Source organism: Narcine bancroftii, chromosome 5 (assembly GCF_036971445.1).
Source record: "Narcine bancroftii isolate sNarBan1 chromosome 5, sNarBan1.hap1, whole genome shotgun sequence".
In the NCBI taxonomy this organism is placed as follows: domain Eukaryota; kingdom Metazoa; phylum Chordata; class Chondrichthyes; order Torpediniformes; family Narcinidae; genus Narcine; species Narcine bancroftii.
In genome coordinates this window covers 168,960,922-168,974,433 of record NC_091473.1, presented here as the reverse complement: position 1 = coordinate 168,974,433, position 13,512 = coordinate 168,960,922, and the positions used below count along the sequence as shown (strand labels likewise).

The window sequence follows — 13,512 nt, the reverse complement described above, 5'->3', positions numbered from 1 at the left end:
CTTTCCCACCATTCACAGAATGACAGGGATTCACAGAGCATTAAAAGACAATTCAACCCATCATATCCAAATTGACCAAGATTGAATTTGGAATTAATTCCACTTCCAGGCTCCTGGTTCATAGCCTTATGGGCTCTAGGTGTTCCGGTGACTCCCCAAATAACTTTTGATGCAGTTATGATGAGCTGCAGACCAATACCCCCAAACGAACTGCACATTCTCAAGAAGTGAAAAAGATTTTCTTTAACTCACCTCTCAGCCTTCCAACAAATTAACATAAATCCATGCACATTAGTTACTGTCCTTTTTACCAGTAGAAATAGATAATTTCTATTCACCCTGTCCAGGTTACTCTTACTGCTATGCACTTCAATGACATCTCTCTTCAGAATTCAGTTGTTGACAGAATGCTATGTAATAATTTGAAAACTACTGAAAAAAAAGTCCAAACATAATCATCTTCTTCAAATAAACCTGCTCATAAATTGCAGTTGTAAAGTAAACTGAAAACTATCAAAACTATCATCTATCAACCTCCGATAAGTGTTTGATAGGGTCCAACTTCTGCCCTCTGACAATTCATTGACAGTTAGAAGTTGAAGGTCAAAAACACTAATATAACGCTGAGTTATAATTTTCATTATTTACCACCCCCCCCCCCCCGCCCCCAAATGCTGTATCTTGCTCCTGTTAAGCTTTTGCCAATGAATTAACCTGATTTCTGGATGGTAAAATACTCTGCTTTGATGGTACTCTTGCAGCCATTAACAAATAAAATCTATGTCTTCAGTAACTATTTACAAGTTTATCTCTTGCATAACAAGAAAAAAATGATTTTAATAACAAAAATATATTAAGGATCACAAGAATAAATAAACTATTTGGGAAAACCTTTAAAAATATAATCAGAATACCCGATGTAAAAGTCAGAGAGAGTCACAAGTATTTAACTGCAGAAGAAGACCATTTGGACTACAGTGTCCACAGATAATCACCATTTTCTAAACACTAACCAAGGGTACCCCAGGTATTTGGCAAATCTGCACAGTAAAGCCCATAAATATGCAAAATATAAAGGAATATTCAGAACAGTATTGGGAACTCTTAGGCCGTGCATTAAGAACAAAAGAAGCCCTGTGTAGGAAGCAATTGGAATACACCACATCCCAAACTACCCACCCTCCCGCTCCACCCTCATCCTCCTTCCATGTCTGTGCAAGAGTTTACACTTCCCATATTGGATTTTCAAGCAGCCTGAGAACAACAGAACTGCTGCCACAGTTTTACTTCAGGGCACAGGTTTGAGAGAAGATCTAAAAAATGCCTTTGACACCAGTAGGCTTTCTATAATGGTGCATTCGCTTCTTTGTTGATGAAGAATGTTCGGAAGGTGGAATAGTAAACAAGGGAACTTTAGTAGTTTTTTGCAAAGTATGTTGATTTTGGAAGGTCATTGTTCTCTTTCTTTGGGCCAGGACCAATAACATTCCCACTAACCTTTAGCATTAGGGCTCTGACGTTGCACTGCCTGCGGGCAAAGCTCTGAGATCTATCCAGACAATCCAGGTACCTTGTTTCTATATCCAATTACTGGGTGAAGTTAGGTATTGTGAGCATTTTCTCACTCCTGGGACCTGCGCAAAGCTATATTCTGATCTAAAGATGCATGGAATACTTCTCATGGCCTTCACTTTGGAACATTCACTGTTGTTTAGGAGTAGTGATGCTCTCTTCATGGTTTGTTTGGTTGAGCTTGTGAAGTGCAACCCCAAAGCCATTCTGAAACACATTGTGCAGTTTTAACTTCCATTGTACCTGAACTTCCTATCAGGAAAAAATTGCAAGAACAGTTTTAGAAACATGGGTCAGAAAGCAAGATACCATCAGTTGAAAAACTGAATTTTCAAGACAAATGATAATTAATTAATGTGCACCTGATTATAAACAAATGGATTGACAATTATGTCAGACATGAAAAGGTCAATTTATCTATGAAGGTTAAAAAGTATGGGACAAAGTGTCAACTTTTAAATATTGCAAGTGTGTTGGCACAGAAGGGTGACATTAAAAGATTTATGGAGGGGGTAAAAGTCCACGTCAGCTGCAGGCTCGTTTGTGGCTGACAAGTCCGATGCGGGACAGGTAGACACGATTGCAGCGGCTGCAGGGGAAAAATGGTTGGTTGGGGTTGGGTGTTGGGTTTTTCCTCCTTTGCCTTTTGTCAGTGAGGTGGGCTCTGCGGTCTTCTTCAAAGGAGGTTGCTGCCCGCCAAACTGTGAGGCGCCAAGATGCACGGTTTGAGGCGATATCAGCCCATTGGCGGTGGTCAATGTGGCAGGCACCAAGAGATTTCTTTAGGCAGTCCTTGTACCTTTTCTTTGGTGCACCTCTGTCACGGTGGCCAGTGGAGAGCTCGCCATATAACATGATCTTGGGAAGGCGATGGTCCTCCATTCTGGAGACGTGACCCACCCAGCGCAGCTGGATCTTCAGCAGCGTGGACTCGATGCTGTCGACCTCTGCCATCTCGAGTACTTCGACGTTAGGGATGAAAGCGCTCCAATGGATGTTGAGGATGGAGCGGAGACAACGCTGGTGGAAGCGTTCTAGGAGCCATAGGTGATGCCGGTAGAGGACCCATGATTCGGAGCCGAACAGGAGTGTGGGTATGACAACCGCTCTGTATACGCTTATCTTTGTGAGGTTTTTCAGTTGGTTGTTTTTCCAGACTCTTTTGTGTAGTCTTCCAAAGGCGCTATTTGCCTTGGCGAGTCTGTTGTCTATCTCATTGTCGATCCTTGCATCTGATGATATGGTGCAGCCGAGATAGGTAAACTGGTTGACCGTTTTGAGTTTTGTGTGCCCGATGGAGATGTGGGGGGGCTGGTAGTCATGGTGGGGAGCTGGCTGATGGAGGACCTCAGTTTTCTTCAGGCTGACTTCTAGGCCAAACACTTTGGCAGTTTCCGCAAAGCAGGACGTCAAGCGCTGAAGAGCTGGCTCTGAATGGGCAACTAAAGCGGCATTGTCTGCAAAGAGTAGTTCACGGACAAGTTTCTCTTGTGTCTTGGTGTGAGCTTGCAGGTGCCTCAGATTGAAGAGACTGCCATCCGTGCGGTACCGGATGTAAACAGCGTCTTCATTACTATAATAAATAAGTAGTGGGGTATTTTTAATGGCGAACGGCTGATCTGTGCACATTTAGTCCAAAGTGGCCATTAATGGGGATAGACTGCCATCTTGTGGCTTCTTATGATTATATCTTGACCCAATGAAGTCAATGCCTTAAAAGTGAATGGACCTGTGCTTTGCGGAAACTGCCAAAATGTTTGGCCTGGAAGTCAGCCTGAAGAAAACTGAGGTCCTCCATCAGCCAGCTCCCCACCATGACTACCAGCCCCCCCACATCTCCATCGGGCACACAAAACTCAAAACGGTCAACCAGTTTACCTATCTCGGCTGCACCATTTCATCAGATGCAAGGATCGACAATGAGATAGACAACAGACTCGCCAAGGCAAATAGCGCCTTTGGAAGACTACACAAAAGAGTCTGGAAAAACAACCAACTGAAAAACCTCACAAAGATAAGCGTATACAGAGCCGTTGTCATACCCACACTCCTGTTCGGCTCCGAATCATGGGTCCCCTACCGGCACCACCTACGGCTCCTAGAACGCTTCCACCAGCGTTGTCTCCGCTCCATCCTCAACATCCATTGGAGCGCTCACACCCCTAACGTCGAGGTACTCGAGATGGCAGAGGTCGACAGCATCGAGTCCACGCTGCTGAAGATCCAGCTGCGCTGGATGGGTCACGTCTCCAGAATGGAGGACCATCGCCTTCCCAAGATCGTATTATATGGCGAGCTCTCCACTGGCCACCGTGACAGAGGTGCACCAAAGAAAAGGTACAAGGACTGCCTAAAGAAATCTCTTGGTGCCTGCCACATTGACCACCGCCAGTGGGCTGATAACGCCTCAAACCGTGCATCTTGGCGCCTCACAGTTTGGCGGGCAGCAGCCTCCTTTGAAGAAGACCGCAGAGCCCACCTCACTGACAAAAGGCAAAGGAGGAAAAACCCAACACCCAACCCCAACCAACCAATTTTCCCTTGCAACCGCTGCAATCGTGTCTGCCTGTCCCGCATCGGACTGGTCAGCCACAAACGAGCCTGCAGCTGACGTGGACTTTTTACCCCCTCCATAAATCTTCGTCCGCGAAGCCAAGCCAAAGAAAAGAAAAAGAAAAAATCTTGACCCAATGAAGTCAATGCCTTAAAAGTGAATGGACCTGTATAGTTGTGATAAACAGTGGTCAAAAAGATTTTGTTCAAAGCTCACATTTGTAAAATGTATAGGTCATGTTGCAAAGGTACAGAAGGAAGGTTGCCGAGGATGTTAGTTGGGGTGTGTCCAGGCCGCAAGACTGGAGAAATTATTGGGATGGAAAAAAAAGTAGGGGGAGAATCATTAGACCATGGTTAGCGGATGAGGATGCTGGGTCGGGGTAACAAACATGGAGAATGGAGGTGGCAGAACAAGAGAAAAGAGCTGGGTGTGTACCTTACTTAAAACTGTGCAATTTTGGAGATGGATTCTCAGTGCTATACTCCTTCAGCAGGTTCTGTTTAATTAAAAACAGAAAATGCTGGGACTGCTCAGCAGAAATACTTATCCCTTTAATTAAATCCAAAGCAGACCACATGACATGATGACCTGAACAAGAGAGGCCAAGGTCAACCATGGGCTATCAATGCAGAGGTAGTAATCTTAGAATTGGGCCAAACAATGATAGTGGGTGCCATTAGATGTGACCTAATCCTTCACAGATGGCACCTGAGGCATAGAAAGGACCCACAAGAAGCTGTGTGAATCCTGTCAGAAGACCCTGAATTTCCTTTAGATTTGATTTGAAATTGAACTGCTGTACATAAAACAGTTTAATTAGTACCGTGAGGCCAAACGCCCAATTTTCAGTTAACTTCTTCTCTTGTCTTCTTTTTGTAGACCACATGGGATCCAGTATTTGCTTCCATTTAGTTATATGGATTCTGGGGTGACTGGTATAGCAAATATGGGAATTATACTGTTTTTCTTTTTATAAATGAAGCAGGAGGTGTCTGATGAGGCATGTGGCAGACTAGTTTGTGAGCAGATGTGCTCCTGCTCCCATTTATGTAGGATCTCTGTGAGGTCTCACTGGAGCTTCTCAAGGCTATCCTGAATACTCCTTCTGTCCCTTAAGCAGTGTCAGGCCAGATACCCCGGGTAACAGTGGGCATACTGCATTTCTTCACACATCCTCAATGTTTCTCTACTGTTCACCTCATGAACCTTTCCCATTGACAGAGTTCAGAAAAGTGTGTGTTATGGCTTTCTGGCTTGGGAATACATGCCCTTCCAACAGAGCTGACTGAGTGTAAGAAGGCTTCAATGCTGGAGATGTTAACCTGGGAGATGAAACTGATGTTCATTAATTTATCCTTACATGAATTTGAGATTTTTTTTTCAGTGACATTGTTGGTAATATCCTTCCAGTTCAGATCGCAGGAACCAACAAATGATTCACTATGTGACCCTATCATAATAGAGAACTATCTATAAATGTAGTCATGGGAACAAACAAACCATTGATATTAAGCTAATTTCACCGATTCTACTGATCCTGACAAGCAGTGATTGGTTTTGAAATGATGTAAAAATTGAACAGCTGCCTATTGTAACAACAGCTGAGGTATAATGCAGCAGGCACTCTCTCTCTCTCTCTCTCTCTCTCTCTCTCTCTCTCTCTCTCTCTCTCTCTCTCTATCCCTTTTCCCACATCTAGGTTGTGGAATCCACTTTTTAAAACAACTGCAATAAGTCACGAGCTTTGCTCTAGGTCCAAAGCCTTAATCTTCAAACACCTTAACCCTTAATGGACCATAAACTATGCTGTAACATTGAAAGCATTAGTGAATTCCATCATTTATATCAACATTTGCTGCGAGGTGGTTTCCAATGAATGGGAAATGATCCACAGTTTAAAGTATCTTGCCTCGGACTTGTTGAACCATGGAGGCAGATTGGTAGAGGATGTCTGTCTCGTAGATGTTCATATTAGGCTCATCTACTTGTACGTTCAGATGACTTGAACAACCTGTTCAAATGCAAGTTTTACAAGCATGGTCTGCAAATGACAGCTGACACTCAGGTGACTTTGGTTCTGGAGTGCAGTTGCTGTATGATAAATAGTTTATCATTTGTTCTGAAGAGTAATTCCATTTTCACAGAAAAGAACATTTAATGGAAGTGAGGTGTAATATTGTCATGAGGAAGATTGAAAATTGTGTTTGGACAATGCAGCAGACTTGTTTGACAGGAGTCTACTGGAATTGGCTCTCATTGAGGATGGGCATCAGAGTTTATTGTCATAAATATAAATAGAATATATAGATGCACTGAAAGCCTTATTTGCTGCAGGCACACAGGTACGTAAGATACAAGAATAAATCTATAAAATAAATGGCAACAATTGGCTATGAGATAGAAAAAAAGATAACTATAAAAGGGTAGATAAATACATATTTATAGTTGCATTTAGTGCAAAAAAGAGCGATGTTTCAATAGTGCAGTCAGATCTTTTGATTGTTTTGGTAGTTTATATTGAGGATAGTACAAAGGGGTTCAATAAACTGATAGCTGTTGGGGGGAGAAAAAAAAACCTTGTTCTTTAACCCGGAGGTGCTGGACTTTCAGCTTCTGTACTTTCTGCCTGAAAGTAGTAGTGAGAAGAGGAGAGGAGATTGTTACTAGAGTGATGAGTACCCTTTATTGGGTGCCTTCTTGAGGCAGTACCTCTCACTCGTCTTCATTTGGTGCATTTGGTTATGTTTGCCATTGATTCTGGCAAGGCTTTGATGCTACGAAGCAAACAGGGTCAAAGATAAACTTTGGTAGGGGTCTGTTCCAGATTGCCTTCCAGTCAATGGAGACAGATGTTTTAGTAAAGTAGAAAAACATTCTCAGTAGTTGGAGAGCTGCTCTCCAGGCTGCAGTGTGGAGGTACAATCTCTATTCCAACTCAGATGATGAAACTTAGTGAACTGTGACCTTTTGTTTTATTTTAAGTATGAAGAAGGAAAAAGGAGGATCAAACCCAGCTATAAGAGTGTTGACCTTTCTGAACTGGAATGGGAAGACAAGGATAATACTGTAAGTCCTGATTTTGTCTGGATATTTATTTAATGCAAAATAGCATTTCAAGCACAAGTCTCTAACTTTGTGCTTATATGCTCTTTATCCTTTAGATCAGTGGTTTTCAAACTTTTTCTTTCCCCTCACATACCACCTTAAGTAATCCCTATGTCATAAGTGCTCTGTGAATTATAAGGGATTACTTAAGGTGGTATGTGAGGGGAAAGAAAAAGTTTGAAAACCACTGTTTTAAACGCCCCTCATTAACTCGTTATGAGCACGGTTTCATAGCTCCAAAGGAAATGGGCCAATGACAATTTTTCTCATGCAAAAGATTTCAGTAACAATTGGGTCTAGAGCAGTGGTTCTCAACCTTCCCACTCACATCCCACCTTACTAATCACAGAGCACCAGTGGCATTACTTAAGTCTGTGAGTGTAAAGAGAATGTTTGAAAACCACTGCTTTAGATGGATAAACAACAAACATGAGTACACTTTAATCTTCTAAATTAAATGCATCCAAATTTCTGTTATCCATTGCCAGCTTGTAAGATTTCCTGATGAAAAAATGTAATTAAAATGCATTGTAGTCATTGCAATTTAAAAAAATATATATATACATAATGCTCCATTTATCTTAGCTCCACCCATAAAGAACAAAATCAATTAAAAACTAAGTTGCTAGAAGAATTTATGAAGAAAATAGCAGCAGTCATTTTATATTGTGATTTTTTTCCAAATAATAAATAAAGGAGAGAAGTACAATCAAAATTATTTTTCTATTAAAAGTACATATAAATAAATAGTGAGACAATCAATTGGATCTCACTTATTCTTAAACCAGCTGGCATCAAGTAGGGTCCATGAAAATGTCGTGAAGATAGCTTGGGCTCCCTGTAGTATTCTTCAATTAGTGGTATGTAACACGCCACATAAGCCTTTCAATTCCCCAACTCTGTGCATAAAGTTAAGAAAGAACCACCTCTCTGGTTTCAAAACAAATTAAAGTGCCCCAAAGATCCAATATTCATATTCCAGACTTTGTACGTTTTTTTGTTTCATGTTGATTTCACTCTTCAGTGGATTTACACCAAGTTTAAGACTATGCCCAGTTGCTTTAGATTCAGCCAAATGATAAAATTGTTTCTTCTATTCCCCTTAACCTATTGATTCACTTTTGCCTGTTGAACTCTTTGATTAGATCTACTCCAGCTTTCCATGCTCAAGCAATTGCAGCCAAATTGACAAATCCAATCAGCGTACTAGAACTGTTTATCCCTTCATTATTCTGGTTAATCAGCACTGAAATACTTTCAAAGCATTCCTGAGGTGTGGTGCCCAGAACTGCAAATCATACTCATTAAATGTAATCAAGGGTACATCACTTATAAATTTTTGAATTCCAATAAAGTCCCACAATCTGATTCTCTTTTTTTCTCTCATTTGTTCATTAATTTCCATCTCACTTACTTTTCATATTATCTATGAAAGACAAATCTTTGTGGTGCTTCTGAGATTCTGGTCAGATCTGTCCTGCGGTGGATTTTCTGTTCCACACTTTCTCATTTGAACAATGGATTGAAAATTGACAATTTCACACTCTAAATGCACAATTCCTGCCTCTACATCTATCAATATTCTCCAGGGCAGTGAGATTTAAGTCCCATTATTTTCTCCATTCGTTTTTTTTTTAAGTTTCTCGCCCTCACTTTCATCCTGTTAATCCACAGCATTCTTTCAGTAACAGTATGCCAGTGACTTTTAAATGTAGAAGTTAAATTTAGACATAACAGGCCCTTTCAGCACATCTGCCCGATTACCCTACAATTCTGGTATGTTTTGAACGGTTGGAGGAAACCGGAGCAACCAGAGGAAATCCATGCAGACAAACTCCTTGCAGTCAGCTCTGGCTGTAACAGTGTTGCGCTAACTGGGCTGCCTTTTGCTAGGGAAAGCAGCAACACAGCCTATATGTCCATCCAGAATCTGATGTCTTTTGAGGCCAGATCCTGCCATTTCTGAGTTTCATGTCATTCCACAAAAAAAAACTGAAGCTATGATAAAAAAAACTAAATGTAAAACAAAGGCGTCAGTAGAATAATTGCTTGGTGAGGTAATGATCACCTTATTTATATAATTAGAAGCAACAAAAAAAAACAAAACTAAGGTTGTGAAAGACTTGTTTCATGTCCTACTTGGAAAGTTTTTGTTATCAATTGCAATTTCCAGCATTTTCCATGCAATTAATTTCACATTTAATTTTCAAACTGAAAGTACATATCTTTATATTAAAGACGTCTAAATTGTTTTGATTTCATGGTTGGTTTGCTTTCAACATTCAAAGTTCATTTATTAAATTCTACCAAAACACTATAAAGCTGGTTAAAAATATTGTCTCTGTGGCAACTATTGAAAAGCTTTTGTGAGAACATTAATTATCTGCACTATCTTGTAGCTTCGCAATGGTATGGTAAACCGGAAAACAGGAACGTTCTCTATGGTGGTGAAAAAGACTGTGGAAAAAGGGGTAAGCAATTTTTTACTCCCTCTGATCAATCAAAAATAAACATTTTGGCAAAACATTTCTATCTTCTGTTAAGGCTTCTCCAAATAATTTGAGGGGAAAATTGATGATTTGTTACTGACTGTTTAGATTCATCTAACAAGATACCCTTTTGAAACAATTCTCATTGATAATGTAAAGAAGGATAAAACATTTTTAAACTAAAATAAGACATCCTGGATTTCATGTTTTTCATGAATTTGAATCCAATACTTGAATGTTAATAGTAAATTGTTTTTCAGATCAAGGTAAATTAGTGAAATAAAATTGATATCACCCATTTGTAAAAATCAAAATGCTGTCTATTGTGTGTCATAGTCAACTGTACTATTTGTTTTCTTTAATGAAGCTAAAGGATTATTAAAAACAGAGAGGGTTTTTGGCATAATTTTTCAAAATGGCACCAAGAATGGAAATTAAGGAAGAGAAATTACAGATCCATATTTCCAGTGAGGAAGAGATAGTAAAGATTGGGCTTTTTAAAATTATGAAAAGAATGGAGTGTTCGGGTTGCTGAGAAGTATTGATCTAAAATGATCATTGAAAGAATAAAGGTTTAGTAGAAGAAATTTATTCAGGCAAAGAGTGTTGTGGCATTGACTATTTTGCCATGTGGAGTGCTCGATCTGGAGATCTTTGCATCCTTGGAGAAAAAGGAATGGATTAATTGTACTATCATAGAGTCTTCATTCATTCAGGTGCCTTGCCGTTTGGTGCAGTGAACATGTCTCTCTATCCATCATGGTTTTTTTAATAGTTTATTAAAAAATTCGGACCGTACATGCAGTCAATTACAAAATTAAAAATTACAAGTACAAATGTAAATCCAGTATTTACTCCATGATGGTTATGCCCCAACCTCCATCCACCCAAGAAAAAAGCTCAAAGAAAACAGTAGATATAAAGAAAAAGCGAGGAACAGAAAGTAGAATGGATTGCTGAAAGCTACTGCACACTCCAAGGATCATAAATTGATGTTCTATTTAATTTTCTTTGGAGAGGATCAATGCAGTTCTCAAGGGTTAGGCAGAACACAATTAAAGATTTACTCCTGAAAATTGTAAATATGGATGCCAAACTTGTAAAAATATGTCATACTTATTTCTTAAGTTATAGATAATTTTCTCAAGGGGAATACAACCATGTATTTCTGCATTTCAACATGCCATATTGAGATGTGAATCAGACTTCCATGCAACTGCTGTACACTTTCTATCCACTGCCAATGCAATTTTTAAAATTATGACAATTTTAACAAATTCTATTTGACATTTAGATAGTTTCAATTTAGGTATTACCCAGTAAGTATAATTCTGGGTTTTGTGGAAATTTAATTTGTGTCATCTGCTCTAAGAAATTTCCTAGATTGACACCAAAAGGTCTCATTTTAGAACATAACCAGTTGAATGTTTAAAAAAAAGTTCCTACCTCTTTGCCACATCTTATCGTCTGATAAATTTGAATTTCATTTCTATGGTGTGAGATATAATTGATGCAAAAAATTGTATTAATCTAGATCTTAAATTTATCATATTAGTCATACTATTCTGACATAGTTAAGACCAGATTTCCTCATCTATTCTTACATTTTAGTCTGATTCCCATCTCTGTCTGGACTTATGAACCTCTTGTTTGATGGTTCCCATTTGAAGTAAGAGATACATTGCTGAAGTAAATTTCTTTGTATTCCCCTTTCGGATCATAGTCTCCACATCACTACAGTTTGGTAAAAAACATTGTTGGGTCCAATTTATCCCTTAGGTATGTTCTTATTTGAAAATAGCAGAAGGTCGTGTTGTTAAGAATACCATTCTTATTTTTTTAATTGTTCAAATGACATCAGTTGTCCTCAGTCATAAACAATCTGATTCCTTTACAAGGCTAAATTTCAAAAACTTGGTTACCCATTGTACAAAGTATTGTCCTATTATGAGTCGGGGGAGTTTTGAGAGATAAGACACCCCCCCCCCCCACTTTGTTAATCAATAGTAAATATTGATTAAGTGTTTTACCAAAGGGATTTCTCTCTCACCAGTTAGTAATTTCATATCCCATTTATATATAAAGTCCTCTGCCATTCTCTCTTCTATTTTATCCAATTCTATTTTCACCCATGCTGGTTTATCTCCTTACTCAAAAAAGAAAGTATGAAATCTCATTTGAGTCACTCGATAATAATTTTTTAAAATTAGGGAGTTGTAAGCCTCCCAGATCATATTTTCAAGTTGATTTTTCCATAGAGACCCTAGGCATCTTACCCTTTCAAATAATCTTTTGGCATAGTTATTCAACTCCTGAAAAAACCTCTGAGATAATGGTATGGACTGTGATTGAAAGAGATATTGTACATCATTTTAATTCAATTGACTCTTCCCACTAGTGTTAGGGTAAGGCTATCCATATGTTTAAACAATATTTTTGAGTAAAGGTAAATCATTCAATTTGTATAAATTTTTAAAGTTATTATCCATATGTATTCCTAAGTATTTTTATCCTATTTGCTGGCCATTTAAATACGGTATCTCTTTGAGTATAGACTCCTCTTGTAAGAGGCATAATCTCCCTCCTGTACCAATTTATTTTATAACTGAAAACTTTTCCATAATCTTCCAATTTTCAGTCTAATTTCTGAACCAAATTTGCTGGTTCTTTCAAATATATCAATAAATCATCAGCAATTAAATTAAATTAAATTAAATTTGTATTCCTCCTGGTTAACCCTAAATCCCTTACTATCTGCATCATGATGAATTACTTCTCCAAGAGGCTCTATAGCTAAAATGAATAAAGCTGGAGATAGCAAACATCCTTGTCTACCAGATCTTGGCAACTGAAAAGATGTAAAAATTTGTCCATTAGTCACCACTTTAGCTTTCTGTTCATTATATAATGCCTTCATTCAATTTAGTTCTTCCTGTTCTTCCAAATTTAATCTTGGAAGTCTTATTGGTGATAAGAATTCTTTTATTTTAGTAAAGTCTCCTTGAGATTCTGATTGATATAATTTAGAGTAAAATTGTCTTAAAGCTTCATTAATTTCTTGAGGTTTATAACTGGTCACATTCATTTCTCAGTAATCATTCTTGAGATCTGTTCTGGTTTCAAGAAAGGATTTATGTAGTCTTTCACCCAATTCATAATACTTCTGTTTAGCTTTTGTTATCAATTTTATTCTTTTCTATTAATAAGTTTGCTTCAGACTCCCTCATTTGCAGGACTTTTTTCTGTTAGTTATTTATTTTTCCAATTTTCCACCTCTTTTAACCTTAGAAGTATAACTTATAAATTGTCCCCTTAAATATGCTTTCAAAGCATCCAGTTACGAGCCCAGAGGACCCCAAAACCCAGCAGCAATAGAAATTCACCAAGACAAATGGTTGCTTAAACAAAAGTTGCTTTTAATTTTCTTTCAACATAAAGATAGGATTAAACTTTAACTTAGTACTATTAACATAACCTAACTTAACCCCCTTCTAATTCTAAATGCATGTGTATGTGATGTGTGTATGTTCAGGAAAGTCCAATCATTCACTGCTCACACCTTCAAGTTCACCGGTATCAGGTAATTCTTATACTGTGCACAGAATTTAACATTTATGAATTTTCAACAGACTCCGGTGCTTAAAGTTAAATGGTTACTGGTTAGGAAGGTTCTTGTTGGTTTCAGAGAGATATTTGTTTTTTGGTGGACACACACAAACTGATTCCCACCAATCAGTCACTTCAGTGTCTTGCCGAAGAAACTTGCCCCATCATAGGTTTTCCAAATAC

At 38.5% G+C, this 13,512-nt stretch overlaps 1 protein-coding gene across 22 annotated transcripts in view; it reads left to right on the top strand.

Annotated features, from left to right (window-relative positions):
* cacna2d3a (calcium channel, voltage-dependent, alpha 2/delta subunit 3a) overlaps positions 1 to 13,512 on the top strand; it is a 732,424-nt gene that overhangs the window by 494,149 nt on the left and 224,763 nt on the right. For all 22 annotated transcript variants that reach the window (XR_011358017.1, XR_011358016.1, XR_011358018.1 and 19 more), the window contains 2 exons: positions 7,112 to 7,195; positions 9,634 to 9,705. Coding sequence is in view for 18 of the 22 variants with exons in the window: in XM_069939674.1 (XP_069795775.1) it covers positions 7,112 to 7,195; positions 9,634 to 9,705 (156 nt within the window). In the remaining 4 variants the exon portion in view is untranslated. The remainder of the gene's footprint in view (positions 1 to 7,111; positions 7,196 to 9,633; positions 9,706 to 13,512) is intronic.